At 38.0% G+C, this 22,893-nt stretch overlaps 1 protein-coding gene across 1 annotated transcript in view; it reads right to left on the reverse strand.

Annotated features, from left to right (window-relative positions):
* LOC105472795 (ADAM metallopeptidase with thrombospondin type 1 motif 5) overlaps positions 1-22,893 on the reverse strand; it is a 49,768-nt gene that overhangs the window by 15,365 nt on the left and 11,510 nt on the right. The window contains exons 2-5 of the mRNA XM_011726328.3: positions 22,277-22,409; positions 10,906-11,073; positions 1,596-1,879; positions 11-194 (exon numbers count right to left, since the gene is read on the reverse strand). Coding sequence (XP_011724630.2) covers positions 11-194; positions 1,596-1,879; positions 10,906-11,073; positions 22,277-22,409 — 769 coding nt within the window. The remainder of the gene's footprint in view (positions 1-10; positions 195-1,595; positions 1,880-10,905; positions 11,074-22,276; positions 22,410-22,893) is intronic.

Genomic DNA, 22,893 nt, shown 5'->3' on the forward strand with positions numbered 1-22,893 from the left:
AGCAGCGTACCATTGGGCGGGCAGGGCATGAGACCGCAGGAGCGGTAGATGGCTCTCTTCCCTGTGCAGTAGCGTCCGTTGTTTCTGGGAGCAGGGTTATTACAGTGACGATAGGCAAACTGCACTCCTCCTCCACATGAGCGAGAACACTGGCCCCAGGATCCCCAAGACCCCCAGTTGCCATGGCTTGATGTCTGAAAATAGAAGATATTTTAACTCAGATGAGAGAAAAACAATCAAAATGTGCATTTGGAAATCACTTGCTTTTAACGACAAAGTAGAAACTTTGTCACAGACACAGTTATATTTTCACTGAATTTAACATGATCATGCTTTGGAAATACAATACATTTCCAGTGTTAAGCAATCCATCTTTTCTACCACCCCCACTCCAGCACTAGAAGATCTGAAAGCGTCATCCTAAGTACTGAGCACACCACAAAGATTACCTCCTGGTTTCTATGGGCCATTGTAAATTATGTCTTCTGATTTGGTCCATCTCTGTTAATATCACTGAAGCATGGTAACTTTTTGTCCACTCTGATCTTGGATCTTTATTGAAACGTATAATGCTGAAGGATCTGCATGGCACTGGTCATTATTTGTGTTTGCATCTGTTTAGCAGTAAAACTCTGCGGTCCCTTTGTTGACAACCCACATCCTGTCTGTGACTGACTCTGTGACGTACATAAATGTACCAGACCCAACTTGGTTTAATTCCTAATTAGATGTGACAGATACTGAAGTGCGCTCACGGCATACATGCAGACACACCCCTTAGGGAAGGAAGAGCCCTTTTATGGCAACCCGAGTCTATTTCTCTGGAGACATTCCGGGAGGGAGCTTAGAGATTCCGAAAGGAAGAATCTGATCAGCTGCTTTGCTGAGGGAATCTGTGAATTGCCTCTGGCTGACTGTGTCAGGTTATCTGATGGTGCATGGCTGGGTGATGCCCCGGAAAGATACAGGCAATGGGCACATGATAATTCTCTTCTAGGAACTTTGCAAATCTTGTGGGTTGAGAGCGAGCACCTATTTTACTCAGGTCTTGAAAATTAACAGGGCAGTTGCTGATCTGAAGTGGACTGTGTATATGGTGGCAGATGTGTTTTCCCGGAGCAGCCATAAGTTACTTTAGCTCCTAAATTTAGATGAACTTATTGTCAAGGGGAAAAAAGTGACCATTTGGAGCTCACCAAATATGTACAAGGACCACATGTATCAGCTCTGCTATTACCTCCTTACTGAATTTAAATACTTATATTCTGATAACTTCAGCCAGAGAAGTTTGAAAGTAAACTTTCCAAAGGCAATGAATAGGCTCCTGCCTGGGGTCTCAATTAGACAGAATCTGAGTTACATGAGTATTTGTTAAAAGATGTAAACTGCAAAGAAATCCCTGGTATCTGCATTTTCCCCAGTAAATCTCGGATCACTGAGAATGGCTACTGCGAGTAAAAGAAGCCGTAAATAAATCTCAAAATGAAAAGTTTTTAAATCAGAAAATAAAACCTGAGGACAGTGACCATACCCATCACAAGAATGCACTTCACTTCTTGGGCCTCCAGGCCCTGACTGATGAGAAAATCACTTACTGAATAATATTTTTTCTTGGTTTTGTCCACACATTTGCCCTGCAGGCAGATTCTCCCCTTTCCACAAGGCGTCCCTTCCACAGCAGGCAGTTTCTTGGTAAGACAGACCATCTGGCCCTGGCGGACCACGGCACACCACAGGCGAGCGCAGACATCCATGCCGGGACACACGGAGTACTCGGGCCCGAATGTCAGGTTACACTGCTGAGTGGCATCATAGGTCTGTCCTGGGAGTTCTTCGGGGCCCAGGATCTGCTTTCGTGGTTGGTCCAGCAAACAGTTACCTACAAGAATATCTGAGATTGACCACGGCTCTGTGTTTAGGTTTCAAACCGCTAAAGTCATGGATCTAAAAATAAAATGCCCTGGCTGGTGTTGGAGCACGAGGCACCTACGGATCTGCAGTGTAATGCTCTGGAGAGGGACTCCACGGGGACAAGGCTGGGCGCCTCCTCCGACGCACAATACCCTCCAGGGTTCTCAGGAGTGATACGCTCCGGAGTGTCTGTGACAATAGAGGTGAGGTTGGCAGGGGTGTGATGAAATAAAATGATTTTGTAATGATTACTTGTGAAAATAGCCGTTGTGCTAAGGCGCTAAATGAAATTGGGATGGACCTAGAGGAAATTAGATGGTGAATTTTAATAATAATAATAATGATAATGAAACATTGACTACTTCGAGAAACAGAGTTTGCCTTTGGCACTCTATTTGTATAACCCATTACCCATTTCTAACTCACCCCTTCCCCATGTGCCTATCACATGTCTCCTTTCCACTAATTCCATAAATAATAGCCAAGCTGGATCCTCATTCATTCTTACAGTCACTCGACAAGCATTTGTTCGGCACCTACAATGTTCTAGAAAACACACTAGGTATCTGAAATACAGAAAAATGACCCAGATCTACCTTTGAAGGCCTCCCAATAAAGTCAAGGAGATAAAGTATTTCTCCCAGACTGATAAAAATTTTAATAAAAAGCTTTCAAGATTCACAGAACAAAGGAGCAGTGAAAAAAGAAAAAATAGTCTTTGATCATTTAGGATTAGGCTAGTCTTTATACTCTTCTCTTTGTATCTATTTAATGGAATTGGTATTTGTTGAGTATTTGGAGCGTATCTGCTGAAGCAAGGTGGGCATCTCATTGCATCATGTATGAGGGTGTACAGGCAGAGGGGTGAGATGGGGGATTCATAGAAGCTGGAACATGGACGATGAGAATCCAAAACCTTAAATGTGCTTCCTCGTCCTCTCCTTCCCCTCCCTGCAAAAGCTTCCTTAAGAATCCCTGTCCAGTGAGTTAACATCATTAATTTTCTTTTGTCACACACACGTGCATGCACATTGTCCATCTGTTTCTGTATTTTTCTGTTTACTTGATTTTAGGATTTACACAATTATTATAATAGCAATTAAAAATAACAAATATGTGTTACACACACTATTCTCCATTCTTTACACGTATGAGCTCATTTAATCCTCACCACAGCCCCATCAGGCAGATTCTAGTGCATATTTTATTTATGCTACAGATAAGGAAACTGAGGCCCGTAAGAGGCAGACCAGTTACCCAAGGTCACACAGCTGTTATGGTTTCATGCTCGGAGCCTGCCCTCCTCTTCTGATGCCAGATGGCTTCTGTTAGCATGTGAGTAGCTGCCTGATTGTATTGCTGAAGGGCAGCCATGTGTAAGGATCCTTTAAGCAGTGGATATTGAGCTTAATGGAAGAAACACCCGGTCTGAAGTCTTACTCTGGTGAAACACTAAATGGTTGAATGCTGCTGGCTAAGTTAGCTAACCTCTCCTTAATTTATTTTCAAGATCTGCATAATGCTTCTCTTCTCACTGTGATACTGTACATGTGAAATTACCTAACAAAGAGATTAAGGGTGACCAGAAAAATACAAAGCAATGGTAGTTCTATCCCAGCATATTTCACAGTCTTTTAGATGTATTACAGTTATTCTTTTTATTCAACAAAAAGTCATATTCAAATCCTTATGCACCACTGAGAAATCGAATATTCAGCACATTTTAAGTATACCATAAATTTTTAAGGACTGCATTCAAATTTCTTCAAAGTGAATACCTTAGAATTTGTCAATCTGTGTTGGGGGCATTATATGAAAATGAATAAAGAGCAAAGTTCCTGTTAAACTTCTGAGCCAGAATGTTTGGAGAGGTAAAGCTTCTTAAGGCAAGCCAGGAAAAGCATTAAAAATAAGTATCCAGCCAAAGAGAACTTTGGGAGAAAAACACCAAGTTAAAAGAAAAACATCAACATCAAGTCAGTAGGAAAGAATGATAGTAAAAGCTCACTAAGCTCTGTTTATAAGACAGAGTGCGATTAGGGCTTCAGAACCCCACGAAAAACATTATCTTCATTGCAGAATCAAAAAAGAAGTACTGTGTACACCAGGAGATGCCTGGCAGATTACTGATGTTAGAAGACTGTCAACAAATCTCTGAGTCTGCAAGAATGTTTTCCAGTTCTTCAAAAGTGCTGTTTTAAGAAACTTTTTTTTTTTTTAAGTTTTACTAAAAAGCACAGACTATAGGACTGGGTAACTAAATATTAGTTAGGAAATCTTTACCGTGTACGCATTCACAAGGCATGGATCTACCTCATTTTTCTGGAGTCAAAATAACTCACCACCTGACTATGCATACACAGTCACTGACACCTGTTCTACCTCACTAGTAGATGACAAGTGAAAAGAAATGTGTAATGCAAACAATTTGAAATTGGCTTCCAATAAGGAGACTTCAAGATGTGGCATCTCTTTGAAAAGCTTAACTTAGAAGTATAAGTTTTAAAAATAAGTAACACTTTAGCTTTCCATTAAAAATAAGATATATCAGCTCTATAATTTTCCCTTAGAGGTCATACATGTGGAGATGACCTTTTCTTGCTTAAAATAAAATAACTTATTTCAGAATTGCAATTAATGTGTTGTGCCAACATTCTCAGTACTAGGATTTGTAGCTGCATCAATTTCTGTTTATGCCAAAGTATATATGATTTCATTTTTACATTGAATTACATCCTTTTGCAACAAAATAGGTACAAGCATCTCTACCAAATGACAGAATGATGGCAAGAAACAATAACAAAAATCAATACAGAGTCTAAGTCTGAATCTCACAGTATAAAATGTTTAAAATCTAAGTAATAACAGATTGGATATACATTTTTCTATGTTTAAAAAATGTATACAGTTTGGGGAAGGAGTAAAAAGGGAAACTGATCAACCTTTCAGTATCATTTCTAGTGACCTCTGGAAGCATCCAACCTACTGCTGATGTTTTTCTTAACCTATTTTACTTTTATTCTCAACCACTTCTTCACATCTACTTCACATATGTTTTAATTCATCGTAGTCTGAAATTTGATCTGGGCCTTGCTGCGAACATTTTGTGTTTGGTCTGTTCTACAAATTGGCAAGTTTCTTCTTCTCTCCTTCCCTCCCTCTCTCCTTTCCTTCCTTCTTCCTTTTTTTCTTTTGTTTTAACATTGTGTATATGTAAATAGATAGACTATAAAATAAAGTCAAGCCGGGTGCGGTGGCTCATGCCTGTAATCCCAGCACTTTGGGAGGCCGAGGCGGGCGGATCACCTGAGGTCAGGAGTTCACGACCAGCCTGGCCAACATGGTGAAACCCTAGCTCTACTAAAAATGCAAAAATTAGCTGGGCGTGGTGGCGGGCACCTGTAGTCGGGAGGCTACTCGGGAGGCTGAGGTAGAAGAATCACTTGAACCCGGGAGGCTGAGGTTGCAGTGAGCCAAGATCACGCCATTGCACTCCAGCCTGGGCAACAAAGAGCGAAATTCCATCTCAAAAAAAAAAAAGAAAGAAAGAAAGAAAGAAAAGAAAGTCAATAGGAATGTGTGCATATTGCATATATGTTTTACCATTCATGTTAAACTAAATGCTTAAAATAAGACAAAAAAATAAAAAGTAAAACGCTGTGATTTGAGATGAACCAGTAAGAAAACGTGTTGGCAGAATTCCACTAAAGGTGATGGAAGGAATGCCATGCCTCCAGGAAATGTAACAGAAAAATCTCTAGTTTTGTATATCTGACTTATAGTACTATTTGTCTCTCATATTAATGGTGAACCAAAATTATCAGAGTTGTTGTTCTTTTTGTTGTTGTTGTTGTTGTTGTTGTTTTTGATGGAGTCTAGCTCTGTTGCCCAGACTGGAGTGCAGTGGCACGATCTCGGCTCACTGCAACCTTCATCTCCCGGGTTCAAGCAATTCTCCTGCCTCAGCCTCCTGAGTAGCTGGGATTACAGGGGTGCGCCACCCATGCCCAGCTGATTTTTGTATTTTTAGTAGAGACGGTGTTTCATCACGTTGGCCAGGCTGGTTTCAAACTCCTGACCTCAGGTGATCCGCCCACCTTGGCCTCCCAAAGTGCTGGGATTACAGGGCTTGAGCCACCATGCCTGGTCTCAAAGTTGTTGTTCTTTATTATTTTCAATTTTTTCTTCCCTATTTCTAGCACTACAATTATTTCCACCTTCTCTTCCTTTTCAATACTCAGGTATGAAATTGAGCATGACCCAAATATTCATGATCTAGGAGAAATCAATTAATGTTCCTAATGAAACTCATCCAAAGAAGCCTAACACCACTGCTTACAATCTCCCTTTGCTTCCTCTCTTCATCTCACGACCCTTGGCCCTCTGCTTTTAGGTCTTTCCTTGAATGTCTAACGTTAAAATATAAATGGGTACATTTGCCTGCTCTTTGATCACTCATTTTGGACCCAGTGATATAAGAATGAACAAGAGCACTTCCAAAAACCAGACAATTGTCAAAAAGTAATTCAAGGGGTCTGGGTGTGAAGCTGTTAGATGCATTAGGTATACTGTTTAGCAGATGTAATGGCAAGGAAATTAAGATTCCCTGTGATAGAGGATAAAGGAATGTTTTTAAAAATAAAAGTCACCGTGGCCTTAAACTATATGTCTTATTTGCACACTCTATTAAAGAGCATATTTAGTATGAAAATCAAGATACAACCATAGTGTTGGCTTTGAATTTTATTAACTCCACCTTAAAAACTGATGTTAAGCTCTCCTGGCTGGCTTTATAGTCTATACTTAACAAAAGATTCAGAGAACTGGTTTTCCAATATCATTTTATGTGCAAATTTCTGTGTTCAGTAAGTGGCTGTAAACTTAGCTCTTTACACTACATGACGAATTTTCAAAACCATCTATAGATTTTCCTTAGCAACCTATGTTGTGAGTGTTCTTGAGCTGTATCTACATAAGTGGTGGCCTTTCTCATCATCTGGCACCATGGACTCAGGGATACAGCAGGCACAGCTATCTTTTCTGGACTCAAGGTTAGTAAGCATTTGAGAAAGGAAATTCAATAACCTGCTTTCACTGCACAATTTCTTTGCCAGTGCTTACCTTTATTTTTGAGGATCATACTCCTAGCCAGCTTGCCTAGAGCTAGCTTGTATAAACACTGCAGAATGTCTACAAGTATCTTGGCCAAGGTTGGGAGTAGGGGGGTCCCATGAGACATGGCTTCTCCTTTTCTGAATCACAAATCTGCAGACACAGTGACTTTAGAGTGAGCACACACTGGTTTTTCAACCATAACCTAATTGCTGCATATTTCTTGTTGGAGCTAAATCAGGAAACACTCAGTACTAATGAATTTACATTTGGCAGTGGACAAGTGCTACAAATGTCCAGCTACTTATGGCTAATAATTTTAAAAATAAATCAAATGCTTTGAATTTAATTTTACTCTCTGACCTCATTTCTCCAGTATAACTGAAGGTGAGAGGGGGAGGGAGAAGATATTAGACATAAATGGAATACCCATTTATAATGTACTCTTTAGGTACCATTAAAAAATTGTATATGTGTTGTGAGATTACCTGCTTAAAAAATAGCAATTGCTTTTCTGCCTTTATAGGGGCCACAGTTTAACTTTCCTAAATAATTGAAAATCATTTTTTTCTGTGTGTCAGTTATTGTATCATGCTGAAATATAGCACTAACTTGAGGGACCGTGTTGGTGAGATAGGGGTTTTGACCTTTAGAAAATGGTACTAGACCACTGTGCCTTTCATGTTCTTAGGCTGCTGTTTACAGCTTTTCTCTTATTGTCAAATAATATCATTTCTTCCTCTCAGATTACCTGTCTAAAGTCTCTCTCACCCCTCATGACTATTTTATTGCTTAAAAAATTGAGTGACCTAGAAAATTAGAACAGAAAAATGGTAGAACTGTAAAATATGAATAAATGGGCTCTGAGTGGAAGCCTGAGTATCTTCCTACGGGTAAAGTTGAAAGGTTTTATAATAGAGTTTTGTGACATCGTTTAGTCTTCTAACAAAGATGCATCTGTTTGTTATTCTATCATCTTGGGCTTTGACTGTCTTCTTAGTTCTCTCCCATGCTCTTCAGTTGAAATGTTAGAACCTCAATCATCTCTAAAGTGGGTTTAGTAGTTTCTTTCTTTCTTTTTTTTTCTTTGAGACAGAGTCTCGCTCTGTCCTCCAGGCTGGAGTGCAGTGGTGTGACCTTGGCTCACTGCAAGCTCTGCCTCCCGAGTTCACGCCATTCTCCTGCCTCAGCCTCCCGAGTAGCTGGGACTACAGGCGCCGCCACCATGCCCGGCTAATTTTTTTGTATTTTTAGTAGAGACGGGGTTTCACCATGTTAGCCAGGATGGTCTGGATCTCCTGACCTTGTGATCCACCTGCCTCGGCCTCCCAAAGTGCTGGGATTACAGGCGTGAGCCACCGCGCCCGGCCGGGTTTAGTAGTTTCTATGGTCACACTTTCACTTACATTGACTTAAGTCAGCTTTTTGGTTACAATTTAAAAGTTATTAAGTTATTTCAATTCATCTTTAAATAATAGCACTACAGGGAGTATCACTGTTTCAATTCTGAATCTGAGTATGCTCTTTTGAAACGAAATAAGATATAACTGAGCTTTGTCATTGTGCCACACTGCTTTTCTTTGGTTTTTGTTATTCTGAAATCACTTTATTCACGTTATAAGCTACTGATAAAATAGGATTATTTTTATCCAAACGAAAGGCTGCCTAACCAAACCAACATATTCAAAAGTGAGAAAGTCTAGATTGGAGGAAATAAATTAAATAAGTAAACTATAAGCATTTTCTGTTCAATGAATTTTGGTAACTGAATTTATTTAATATATATGAGAAATTTAGATACATTTTTATTAGTGCAAATGAATAAGATCTATTTCTATTAAAAGTATGTCCTTAATTGTTCTCTATCTTGAGTCCTTTGGAACAGAAACAGAGACATAAAAATATGTAAATTTGTTATAAAATCTTTAAAAAATCAGAGCATGGACTCCTTTAAATATAGAATTAATGTTAAAAAAATGAAGACAATGCCGAAAGCATATTTACTGCATAGAAATTAAGATCACAAATTCCATAAACATGAAATAAATGAATCATTTCAAAATTAGGAACAAAATTCTCCCCAGCATTGTAATTAGCTGACCTAATACTTGCACAGGGAAAAAAATTTGGTCTCATTTTAGCCATAAGTATTTGCTGCCTTAGCAACTAAATCCATTCATTTAGTGATTCAAGGTTTAGCTCAACTTCTTGGAATGTGTAACGTGTGATTTTGAAATAAAATATTAATGTTATTTTATTTTCAGAAAACCTGAAAAGAAGTAAAACAGAAAAGCAATATTATGAGTGGAGACTTAAGATTCCACCCAAGAAGGACTTTATGAGACATTGACCTGATCAACATAGATAGGATGATAATAAGGTCACATTTACTTTAGGACTTTATGGGCATTTAATCCACAATGTAAACTGAGCTAAACATAAAATTACCATTGTATTATTGGTCTAAAAGAAAAGCTTCATACACTAATTCTTATTGTTGTTTCCAAGTCTTTAAATTATTGAGATATTTTTTTCAGCTAAAAAAGAACTTTTTTTTTGTATCGAGATATATTTTAAACCAAGCTGGACCCAGATTGCTTTTTCAAAATGAGACATACAAATATATAGTAATAGGCGGCTAAATCTTTACCTGTTCACCACTAATGGAGCAAGAATGAGTTAATGAACATATTTTGGCTCCATGGTATCAGAGAACTGTGCAGCCTTTATGTCTGAAATAATTTGAATTTTTCAATTGTTCTGGTATTATGTAGCCACAATTCAAAACAGTCAACATACTAAAAAGTTATGGGACATTAAGTCATAAACTTTGTGGAAGTGGGAAAAAGACAGTTTTCATAGATGATTCAACTTTGAACCCTATATAATGAGATAATTTTGTAGAAAACTATTATGATCAATAATTTCTGTCACATTCAATTTAACTACTGGTTTTAGAAACACAAATTTTAAGAGAACACAAAATAAATGAGAATATGTCCATTTCTGTAAGATAGGAAATTTCAGCTACATAATGTCTGAAGATTTTTTACAATGCCAATGCATCTATCCTCCTGTGTTTTTATTATTTTAAAGTACTAAAGAATGCTAGGAAATTTGCAACAGCTTGTTTCAAAGATTACTTAGGGGTCGGAATTTATTATTTCTAAAAATTGTAACTTCCTCAGTATTTTAATATAATTTACAGCACTAATCCTAGTCTTATAGAATTTAATAAAATATGCTGTGCTCCTGAATTGTATTGAAAGGATAAAGCCAAGAGTTTCTTTTGAAGTTCTTAAAGTGTTTTCCCATCATTGAGATTGCTTTTCTATTTCTGTTCTGCAGTTTTTACTCTGCTTTCAGGAGAATCTGCTATCAGGATAAAACCAAATTCTTCTAGTCAGTGCAAATCTAGAAAGCTTCCTCTTCTAGGTTTATGTTGCCATAAAGAGAATCCAGTAGAATTGTCACCTACACCTTAACTGCACCCCTATAATAGGCATGTAACAAATAATTCTGAGAGTCATATTAATAGCAGGGAAACCAAGATGTCTGCCAAAGTTCTCACAGGAAGCTAGTGGTAACAGAAGGAATAAAAGCCAGACTTTCAGGGCACTAGCTAGGCATTCTGTGTGGTCTTCCACACTGCTTCTCCTTTGAACTTTTTCAATTCAAAAGCCAAAATACCATAGCTAAAATGCCACCAAGGACGTTGGCAGTACATACCCACATATGATCAATTTCCTTGGTCTTTCTTCTGACATTATCCAAACAACTATTGTCTTAGAGGGCAAGGTGAATATTATGAGGATATAATGAAGTCAAACTCCTAAGAATCCCATATTTTGTTTCTCAGCCTGTGTTCTAAATGATACCTACCATGGCCATCATCCAGGAATTCTGTGATGGTGGCTGAAGTGCATTTGGACCAGGGCTTAGACGCATCAATACTGGTAAGGATGGAGGACATTAAGCGCTTATCTTCTGTGGAACCAAAGGTCTCTTCACAGAATTTGGAATCGTCATGGGAGAGGCCAAGTAGATGTCCTAAGGGAGAGAATAGAGGAAGTGTAAATAATCCGTGATTGTGTATTTCTTTTTTTCCATGACTATTATGCTAGGGCTTGATTTTTTTTCCTAATTGTAGATGAGTTCACTTTAACTGCTTTCTCACCCAGAGACGGGACCTCCGGGGAAATAACAGTTGCATGGAGTTAGTGTAGCAGTTGCTTTTGCTGAACATTTCGATGGAAACTGAAAAACTAAAGAGTAGATGTTCCCATAATTCATCTGGATCACATATGCTTAATGACATGTGGAAACAAAGCCTTATTTAGAATTAGAGTTTGCGAGACAATTGTGGGATTATGTCATAGCCCTCACCACATATCATTTGGATTGTCTAATTTTCTGCCTTCTCTGATCAAGCCCCATGAGATCAAAGTGCATTTGCTCCCATATACTGTTGAAACCTCTGTATTGAATTTAGTGCTGTGCAAGTTGCAAACACTTAATAGATGGTTTTTGAATGTCAGTGACTTATTTTCTTAGTCAAGTAAATAGGTGGCTAATAAAAGGGAGGACTAGGGGAGACAAAGAAAGATAAGTGAAATGAGGAACTTTCCTGTTTCATGCACAACTAAGCTTGCTTCATCCGTTCATTTCTTTTGGTGATTTAGAGAGTTATGAGTTTACTGTTGTCACAAACATACAGCTTATTTTGAAAACATACCCATTTACATTTTAAAATGTCTAAAATACCAATAACATGGAGTTTGAGAGCTTGAAGAAAGGACACCTGGGTTTCCCCAGTGATTGCTGTGATTGTTCAAAACCACTCAGCCAGGTAATATTTGTGCTTAAGCCTCTCAAACATGTTCTCTGCAGTTCCAGTCAAGCTAGATATTATTTTACAGAGCCCATAATCACATTCTTATAATCCAAGTAAATTGCTTTTTATTACATAAGATCAATTTTCATGCAGTCTAAGGATAAAATGATATTCCCCAACAAATTTACAATGCTATTTAAAACATCTAGGACAGTAGTTTGAGCAATTACATACTCTAAAATGTAGACAGCAAATCATCCTAGGGTAGTGTTTTTAACAAAGCTTTCTAGAATCATACACAAACCACTAAAACAAATGCAGGAAACACTGTAGCAAATTGGTGACTACATTCTCCTTGGGTTCTTGAATGCCAAAAGCAGAAAACTTTGGCCATTCTAGCAACAGAGTCCAGTGTGCACCAATAAAACCCAACAGAGATGAAATCTTTCACTTTAGATTCCGACTACTTTGGGCCAACTTGTTAAGTCACCAACACCTCATAACAAAATTGTCCACTGAGCAACTGATTGCTGTTACGGATGAAAATAAATGGTTAGGGCTTGGTGACCTTCCAAGTCTCCACATTTTTATGTTATTTATTCAGATATTTACTTCAACAGTATTTACTAGGCTAACATGTTTTCTCTGGGAAGTTCTCCCACCATCACTTAACATTTTGTTTGTTCAGTAGCATAAATGTGCATTATAGTCTATACATAAAGTATGTCCCAACTAACTTGCAAAGGAAATTAGCAGCGGCTCATCTAATTTTTGAGTGGTTTGTTAAGCTTTTCAAGAAACTCACAGCTCACAGAAAAAAAAGAAAAGAAAAGAAAACCAGAATCTTTCATTCATATATTATTAGAAACGACTTAAAGTTACTTAGTACATGAAATACTTGTTGATAATGCACTCTACACTTCCTGAACTTTTCCGAGATAGAAGATTTATCAGTTAACACTGAGGGATATGGGTGGAAATTTCACACTTGAGTTTTTTCCTCTGGCATAAGAGAGAAGAAAAGTGTCCCCAAGTGACCTCTGCAACATAATATTTATTTGAATCCAGGTTTTATACTTAAAAACTGTGACTTATGCATTCTACTTCATATGATATTTGTATTTATTTAATGGAGTAATTGTCTTTTCCTCCAAATCTATATAAATACATAGCACTTTCCATATGCCTTTTTATTATTGTATCAAGAGATTTTCACTTCATTTGGAGGGTAGATTTTAGAATTCTGATTTAAAATATAGGGAACATGGCAGACACGAAATTCACTTTGAGGGGCCTGAGAAAGTACCTACATTTTGTCTTTCAAACTGAGAGATGAAGCATATAATTTTAAAGGGTTCAATTATGTAAGCAAGTCAATTTAATTTTTAAATATTTTGGCATCATTTATGAATCTTTCGGAATGCTCGTTAATATAATATTATGACTTTTATGCTCCCCAAATGGACTCATTTTACACTGAAACTTAATTGCCACTGAAGATGCATAAAAGAAATTATACTGGAAAAGACTGCCATTCAAGCATGAACACATCTTCGTTTCACCTCAGCAAAGGGATGTGAATTTTGTAAGATCTCCAAAAGTCAGGCCGAAGCAGACTGCTTAGAGTCAACAGAAAGAGATGGTCTCTTTTGAGGGCGAATGAACATTCTGTCCTCCATGAAGAAAGCCTGTCAGCTGTCTGGGAGAGGCATGCTCTCTCAAGGGCAGCGAGAGTCCTGCGCAATGTGAAGAACACTTAAGCACCCAAAGTTAACAGGCAGCCAGTTCCAGCATAGCTGGAACCAGGGCATGGCGAAAGAACCATGTGACTTCCCTTCAGGAGCTGGACAGGATATGAAAGGGAAGATCAATGTGAGGGATGTTTGGATGCTCTTCAGGAAAGACGTGACACACATTTTAAAGGCTGCAAACAGCCAAAGGAGTGGTATTTTCTAATTCGAGCCCTCCAATCGATTACGCTAAGACATTTACTGTTAGTTGAAATCAGCCTTGAAAAAGCAAAAGTATACAAAAGTATAAGCAATTTTAAAGGAGTGCTCACGGTAAAGATGGCACGCTATGATACTGAAAGCTAACTTACTAGAGAAAATCCAGAATCCAGGGAATTTAAAATACAATGTCACAGCTGACAACTGGGTATTTCAAGTAGGGATTGTGGAGGGGAATTGGAAAAGCTAATGGCTTTGAAGACATCTGCCTTTTCAGGAAGAGGTTGTTCATAAATCATTCACAGAGATGTTTAAAATGAATGGTGTGGTTTGGAGATTAAGCATTTCTTGGACAAGCAGACCCCAGGAGCATTAGCAGCAGAGAGGATTAGATATCCCTGTCCCAGAGAGTAAAAAACAGCACACGAAGAATATAAAAGAGTGTGGAGAAAATGTGTACAATGCCAAAACTAATTTGTTGTTTACATCAAATTGTATTACATGATGAGTTTTTAAAGCAATACAGAGCAAACAGAGTTAGTTGCGGGTGAGGTTTTAGAGGAGGCAGGGGATGAAATTGAGATATCCACATAGAATGGCAATCCTTACCCTTGGAGAAGGGAAAGATTTCTTTTTGGAGAGTCAGAGTGCTGCAAGGGAAGGGTGGGGAGGACTCAAAGCCATTTTGACAAAGATTTGAGAAAGCTCCCTCAGTAAAATAGGACGTGAAACTCCTAGCGAGACAAAAGGCAGAGGTGGGTTCAGAGGTAACAATCTGCTGTCAGGATTTAAAGCAGAGGTAGTGAAGTCTTGCTTTAGGGAAGAGTTAGTATTTGTGTTTAGGACCATTTATAATCAGCAGACATGCAAAAGATCGAAAAGCAGCTTGCCTGAGCAATTTTGTTTACAATACTATCTTTCTCAGTTATCCTTAATTCTTGATGATGTAATTGGAAGCCTTTCACCTAAAACCCTGAGGCAATTAAGGACCAAACACACTTGTGTAATAGATGCCCTTATTAATGGCCTCTGTATTTATATGCTAAATAAGGTTTTAACTGGGTAGGGGAGACAGAAGCCAGAGTGAAATTCAGAGAATAATGCAACCGTCTAATCCACGAGTATTTTCCAAGTGGTGCATGCTTCAGAACTGTATTTTTTTTTTTTTTTTTGAGATGGTGTTTCTCTCTTGTTGTCCAGGCTGGAGTGCAATGGCAAGATGTCAGCTCACTGCAATCTCCACCTCCCGGGTTCGAGCGATTCTCCTGCCTCAGCCTTCTGAGTAACTGCCGTAACAGGTGCACACCACCATTCCCAGTTAACTTTTTGCATTTTCAGTAAAGACGGGGTTTCACCATGTTGGCCGGGCTGGTTTCGAACTCCTGATCTCAGTTGATCCACCTGTCTTGGCCTCCCAAAGTGCTGGGATTACAGGTGTGAGCCACCGCGCCCGGCCAGAACTGTATTTTGCTGTTTGAAATAATTAGTCAAAGCTAAGGTGTAAATTGTGTTAGATGATGTTGACCTATTCTTAATAGATGTTAAATCACGTCTTAAACACAACAGACAACAGTCATGCTGAGTGTCTGTCAGCAAGTAACACCAGAAAGGAGTTTATTTGAATTAATCTAAGAAAATAAATATAATGATAAATTATGTCAGAATAAAGTCTATAGGGCTGAGAGTTTGAGTTACGTTGTTAGCTCAGATATAGCAAACAAATTGCCACCTGATAACTTTCCTGGTATGAAAATCCTTTTTTCTAATTGGCAAAGGGGTAACATTTTGTAAAATAAATGTCATCTTTGATATTCCCAATACAGATTTAAAGGACACCTTGCTTTCTTGAATTCACAAGGGAATCTGGTGTTAGAAAATCTGTGATAATGTGTAGCCAGATGAAGACACATCATTTTAAAGGAAACTGTTGGTTCAGCTTCTTATTCAACCCAGGTATTACTGTACAACTAGAGCTGACTTAGAACATTAACCTCAGGAAGGAAATTGTTTGTTTTTCTAAACTTTGGTCTGCAAATTAAACAGAATTTCAAGCTCTTGTCTCCTGATCCCAAACTGACCAATGGTCAAGGGGACACAGTACCACATCCTGAAAAAATGTCACAAGAAGCTCTGTAATGTGTTTATTTGGGAAAGCACTGCTCAGATGAAGCATCTGTTTCTTAATGAGGTCATGTTTTTACTTTACCTAATTTTCCAGCTGGGATTATGGAGGTGCAAGGTCTTGCCAGGGGTTGAAAAGTGAGTCAACTGCTCACATGGGATCAGAAGCTAGAATTCTTGAAGAAGGGAACCATGAGCTCCAATCATTGGATCATGCATGCTTATTCAAACACGAATCTTTACATAGATGTGATAAAACTCTTTGACTCCCATTTCAAAACATTAAACATGAACGGTAAATGTGGTATCAATTATGTAATTTGGAAGGAAGAAACTCTAACTTTTTCACCTTATAACTAGCTGTGACAATATCCTTTTGAATCCATTTCAGAATTATAGCCTTTAAAGTAAAAACTGTCTAAAAAAACATTCTAGAAGGGTATAAACATCTTGAGCTCTGAAGCCAGATGGATTGGGTTTGAATCTCACTTTAGCAGTATATTAGTTGTTGACCTTAGATGGGTTTCGAAATACCCTGTGTGTTAACTTCATTCTCTCTCTTGGGTGACCCACTAATGGTACTTATCTCATGGCATTTTGTAAGAATTAAATGATATAAAACATGCAAAGTGATTAGAATACGTGCTTGACATATATCAAAGGACCAGTGGTTGTCAGCTAACTTTATTGTCCTCATTGATATTCTGGGATTGTTATATACTTTTACTTATGAGTATTCTAGTAATCAGTGGTGTGTGTATATGTGTATGTGTATATATATATATATATATATATATATATATACACACACACACATACACACACACACATACAGAGAGAGAGAGAGAGAGAGAGAGAGAGAGAGAGAGAGAGAGAGAGTCATACTCTATTACCCAAGCTGGAGTGCAGTGGTGCTATCAAAGCCCCCTGCAGCCTCCATCTCCTGGGTTCAAATGATCCTTATACCTTCTGACTAGCTAGGACTACAGGTGCACGCCACCACCCTTGGCTATTTATTTATTTATTGATTGATTGATTTTATTTTACTTTTTGTAGACACAGGGTCTCACTATGATGCCAGGGCTTGTCTCAAACTGTTGGCATTATAAGCATGAGCCACCACACCAGCCAAAAAGCTTTGATATTACTAGACACTCTTTATGTGGGAGGCAAAAGGAAATTTCCTAAACATTAAGAAAAAAAAAATCACTCAGCAAGTGTGTGATAGATTTACTTTTTATGCCAACTTCAATTTGCTGGTTTCCACACATGTGGCAGATAATCTATAGGTTGCTCCCTAGAGAAACATGAATTGGGATTAAGTTTTTAAAAAACTGACAATAGACACAAAATATCTCAATATTGTTCAACATATAGCAAAAACTTATTCCCACATTTTATTTGGGGGCCAAGAAAGACATAGTGTGGCTTTGCTCCAAACTGCTTGTTGATTAAAGCAATGGGTTTGTGGGCAAATATCAAGTTTAATCCTAGTTTCCTTCTCACTTCACATCTTACAGCCAGCCTGGACATCTGAGTTTGTATTTGGATTTGGTCTGTGGTGTTTCAAGAACCTCTGCAGCTTTTCAAAATATGGCCGTGTTTAATCTCATCATCTACAGAAGCAGAGTCACACACAGATCAGCACAACCAGGGAACACCTTGGAACCACACCAAAACACAGGCGGCTTTGCTGTTGCGTCTCAACCACTTCCTAAGTCACAGCTGAATATTTGGTCTTAACTTTTTAAGTTGCCTGAGTTTAGCTTAGGAAGCACACTGGAGTCTTTCACAGTGGAGAGATTCACTCAGTGCATTTTATAATTAACTACTATAAAGCAAAGCTTCGGCATGTTTGCAAATTATGGATTTCATTAGTCTAAATAAAATCAGATTATTCCTCCTAGCATATTAGAAGTTGGCCCAACATCAATAAAATTATTGTTTTTAAGAACCATGTGTGCAGCAGGTGAAATCTTTATTATTACAAGTCAATAATAAAAGTTTGACAAGTTAAAATATAAACTCCAAATGTAAACTTACATTAACTTGAAAACTTTCTGCAGTTCACATTTGGACTGTAAAGTGGCTGCAAACACATTCCTGCCTCCACTCAAGGAACATGGATGGAGACTGTGTTTTTGATAGTTTGCAATTTAGCCAACATTTACATGCATATAACACAAGAAGGAAAGCACTTTATGACTGCCTATCCAGAGTCAATGTCAATCAATATCCATGTTCCAGAAGTCTGTATTGGCATCAGTTGATTAGTTACCTTCAAAATCTAGCAGCTTTTCTGAAAGAATTAGCAGAAAAAAAGAAGTGTTCTAGTTATCAAATGGTATATGAAAAGAGTAACTTTTCATAATTGTTCATTTTTAACCTGTGTCATTTTGACTTCAAGTAATCTAATGCCTTGGATAGAAATGGTGTCAGATAGAAACTTCAGCTCCGCCTCTACTTACCTTATGTGTTAATTATCAAGATAAGTTTTTTTTTTAGGTGGGGGGCTCACTCTGTCACCCAGGCTGGAGTGCAGTGGTGTAATCATAGCTCATTTTATCTTCTATCTCCTGGGATCAAGCAATCCTCCCACCTTAGCCTTCCGAGTAGCTGGGACTACAGGCATGCACCACCATGCCCAGCTTTTTTTTTTTTTTTTTTTTAATAGAGACAGGGTCTCCCTATGTTGCCCAGGCTGTTCATAAACTAAAAAGAAAATTTTGATTCAGTTTATTCATGCACAAAATAGAAATGACTTTCTATTTTAAACCACTATGAAGAGAAAGAGGAAACAGTTGTGCACTTCCATGAAAACCTGTATATAGATTAATGAAAGTGTAATTCTTGCTCAAATATATCCTTTTACTGCTTATAGAAGAAATGAAGTAGAAAAATTATGGGAACTGCCTGGGAATCTTCTCCTTGCTTGTGTTTTGAGCACAGTAACACATTCACACTGTTTGCATAAAGGAAATTACACATTTTGGAATGAGGCTAGAGCAAATTTAAAACACTGGAAAACTGAGCATTCAAAATTTCATTTTCATCACCATACTTTAACCATATACACAACTTCCGAATCTAGAAAGGCACAAATGTCTAGTAAAAAGGAAGTGGGATGGTGAAACCACATCTCTACTAAAAATACAAAAATTAGCCAGGTGCAGTGGCGGGTGCCTGTAATCCCAGCTGCTTGGGAGGCTGATGCAGGAGAATCTCTTGAACCTGGAAGGTGGAGATTGCAGTGAGCTGAGACTGCGCTGTTGCACTCCAGCCCGGGCAACAAGAGTGACACTCCATCTCATAAACAAAAACAAACAAATAGGAAGAGGGAAGACTGCAGGAATTGAGGGGAATTAAAATTGAGAGCATGGTTAGCTCAGACTGAGAGCTTCACACAGCAATCCAAAAAATACAGCAATGGGAAACAAAGCAGCAAGCTGCATTATCCAAGATCACACTGGCTGGAGGGGCAAGACTCTGTAATAATACACAGATGATCAGGAAATCTTTTGTCAGGCTATGTTTCCTAAATGTTGAAGGCTTATTTTTTATAACACATGTTCATAATATTTAGGCAAAAAGTGAAATTAAAGAATAATAAGGAGATTAGAAAATAAACTGAATGAAAGCCAGATTCTTTTATGAAAGCAGAATTGAATCCATATTCCCCCACTTCCAGACCTTAAATAGCTCAGATTAGCCCATATGTAATACAAAAGGGAAGTTAAGTAGAGAGTGTTTGATTGGACAATGAATTACAGGGACTTCCAAAGAAATAAACAAAGATGATCCAACCAAAAATTTTAGTGGACGCAACGGCACAATCATATATCAAAGATTTAGGTTTGAGTTTTCATATAGAAGTCCACCTTTTTCTACATTGTTTCCTTGTATAACTATGTCTAATATTCTTGTACTATTGAGAAAAATTCTTACTGTGTGTGTACACACACATGTATATATTTAGTTTTAATATAACGTTTGTTCTTATCAGCATCTGGCTTCCTGCCTCTCAGACTGCTGCATCAGCCCTGTAACACAAGATTGGCTTAGGAATTCAGGCGAGCTGGGAAAGGTGACCCTGCACGGCTCTTCCTTCCACCCTAGTTAACTTGAGGTCAAAGCAGCTCTGAAGAAGCTGCATTTATTGCCACAGTGTTTGTCTTACAGGGAAATCTCCCAGATGCAGTCAATGTGTGAAAACCAATCACTAGAAAGGAAAGAAACTGCCCTTCCTTTAAAGAATGTGGAATCTTTCCTTTTGAAGATCAGGATTTGGAGCCCATAATCCTGTGGATGGATGATGCCAACATTCAACTCTGCTGCTTATTCCCCATAATTTCGCCACTTGACCTGTGACGAATCAGCTTCTGCCTTTCCAGGGATTTAGAACCTTTCTTATGGGACTCCTCTCACTCTGAATGATGGTGATTAATTACTAGTGTACTTTAAAAGTCTCCTCTATTTAATTACATCCTCCTGAGTATTTGGACTAATTCCTCTTAGTTTCCGCTGCAGATCTGAATGTAGCCTTGAGCAAGTTTCGTGTTTCTTTCTCCCGCTTACTCACTCAAGCACATACATAGATATGTAATAAATATTGATTAAGGTTCCGTATTAGGCTCTGTTTTTATCAGTAAGGATTAATAGGTATAAATGAGAGACGTAATCTCTGCCCTGGAGCCTAAATGGGATGTGTTATAAGGACGCTTTCAGGCTGACCAGTTCTTCTAGTACAGCTGAGAAGAGAGCCATGCCTCCTCATTAGCCCACCTTATAGGGAAGAAATGGAGACTCAAAGTATCTAAATCACTTGTCTGAGATAAAACAGAGAACCCATAGACAGAGCTGGGACTCCACTCAGATCTTTGACTACTGAAGCCAAAGACACTTAATCAATAAAACACGGAATTGTTCTCAGTGATGCTATTGGATAGTTATTTACGTTTAGGTTTTATGTTTGTGTTTTTCTGCTTAGGAGGTAAGAAATGTGTCAGGAACATTAACGCCATACTTAAGAATTGACATTTAACTACTGAATTCTGTTTTACTGGGGCAATATTGTGAATCATGCAATTACAAAGTACCTTGGATTAGAAGTTATTTAACTCCCCAAAGAAAACATAGCACTTAGAAATGGATGCTTTGTGAAAATACTCTCTGCCTATTAGGAATGTAAGAAAGTAGTTTTAATTCCCATTTAAAAGTTATAATTTTAACCTTAAAAATCAAAATCTTTTAAATCAAAATCTTTTTTGCTATAGATGGCAAAAGGCACAATAATGATCAAACCATGCTTTGCTCCCAAAAAGGTGATGCTGAGTTGATACACACATTTACAAAGCAAATGAACTATTTAGCTAAAAAGCAAAACATAAGTATATGTGAATATAAACAACATTTACTATCTAAACACTACCCAATTTACTCTCCAAAACAACTCCTTGAAATAGGCACTATCATCCCTATGTTTCAGATATGAAAACTGGAGCTCAGAGAGCTTAAGTAATTAGACCAGTGTGACACAGGTAGAAAGTAATTTAGCACAAATTGAGCTCATTTAGGACTAGATGTTGGAATTAGACAGAAAAAAAATAAATTAGACACAAAAAATTGTGTCTGATTCCAACATCTAGTCCTAAATGTACTAAGCCAATTTCTCATACACTTAGTAACCTAGGTCAATAATTAGGAAGCACATATTCTTTATTTTGGGAATATTTTTTAGCAATCAACTCAGTCCTGTATTTATAGATGTAGGATTTAGATGTGTTTCTTATAGCAAACAAATTAGGTAAGTGACATTTTAAAGCAAACCCTGTTGAGTGTCATGCTTGGTTTCCTTTCCTTGCTATTAAGAACCAGACAGAAATATTTACCATAAGCCATTGATGAACTTTGACAGGAGCCTGCAATTACTACTGACAATGAAATAAAACACATGAAATTTCTGTGCAAACTGATTAGCCCTGGATGAATCAATACTGTCTCCAGTAACTTCTAAGAAGGACATCTCTGCATACCAAAGTTGCCTGTGACAAATTTCATCCAGGGGTCATTTAGGGATGCTTAAAAAGATAGTAAGAAGGCAGTAGCAGTAGTAAATTTCTCTTGAACTTTTAAATGACACTGTCAGAAGAAAACATCCAGTGTGTTGCTGACTTTGCCTTCTCTCTTGCTCATATTAGCTAACCTTAAAAGTGCAAATATAAACAAATTTAATCCCCAATGGTACATCTGAACCAGGAGAAATCTGGAATTAATTGCCAAGTATTTTGGTTCCTGTTGCAGCTGTTGCAAGTGTTTGATTTGGTGAGGGAAAAGAAAAGGCGCTGCATACCGATTTCGTGAGCCACAGTGAAAGCTGCGTGGAGGCCATCGTCTTCAATCACAGCACAGCTGCGCTCCGGAGAACATATGGTCCCAACGTCTGCCATTCCCAGGGTGTCACATGAATGATGTCCACATAAATCCTGCCCAGGAGAAAGAAAGAAATCATTAAAATCAATTTACATCCAGAAGGAGCCGCCACATAGAGCCACTTGCTTACCCCAAATGGCAACAGGGATATGTTTATGGTATCACCTGTTCCTCTCTGGAAAGGTTCCAAAGACAAACTCAAGGCAGAGACTCTTCTAAACTGCTCTGGGACCCAGAAACACAGAAGGATAATGGAATTTAATTACATTTAAAAAGATGTCTTAGGATTGTATCTTGTCTGTTACAATAGCGCCCGTAGCCTTAACAAAGCTGTAATGCATATACGTCTCTGATCACTTTCCCATATGGTCATGCTTAGGAAGGTCCTAAAATTCTGATGGAAATTCATGCTAAATTTATCAAAATCTGGCCTCATAATTCATTTTCTATTACAGGGGCAAACTGCAGCCAGATGTCTGCAACAGAGTACAAATTTATCAGAAATTTGGATAGAAAACTAAATTTTAATTCATAATT

Source organism: Macaca nemestrina, chromosome 4 (assembly GCF_043159975.1).
Source record: "Macaca nemestrina isolate mMacNem1 chromosome 4, mMacNem.hap1, whole genome shotgun sequence".
Lineage (NCBI taxonomy): Eukaryota > Metazoa > Chordata > Mammalia > Primates > Cercopithecidae > Macaca > Macaca nemestrina.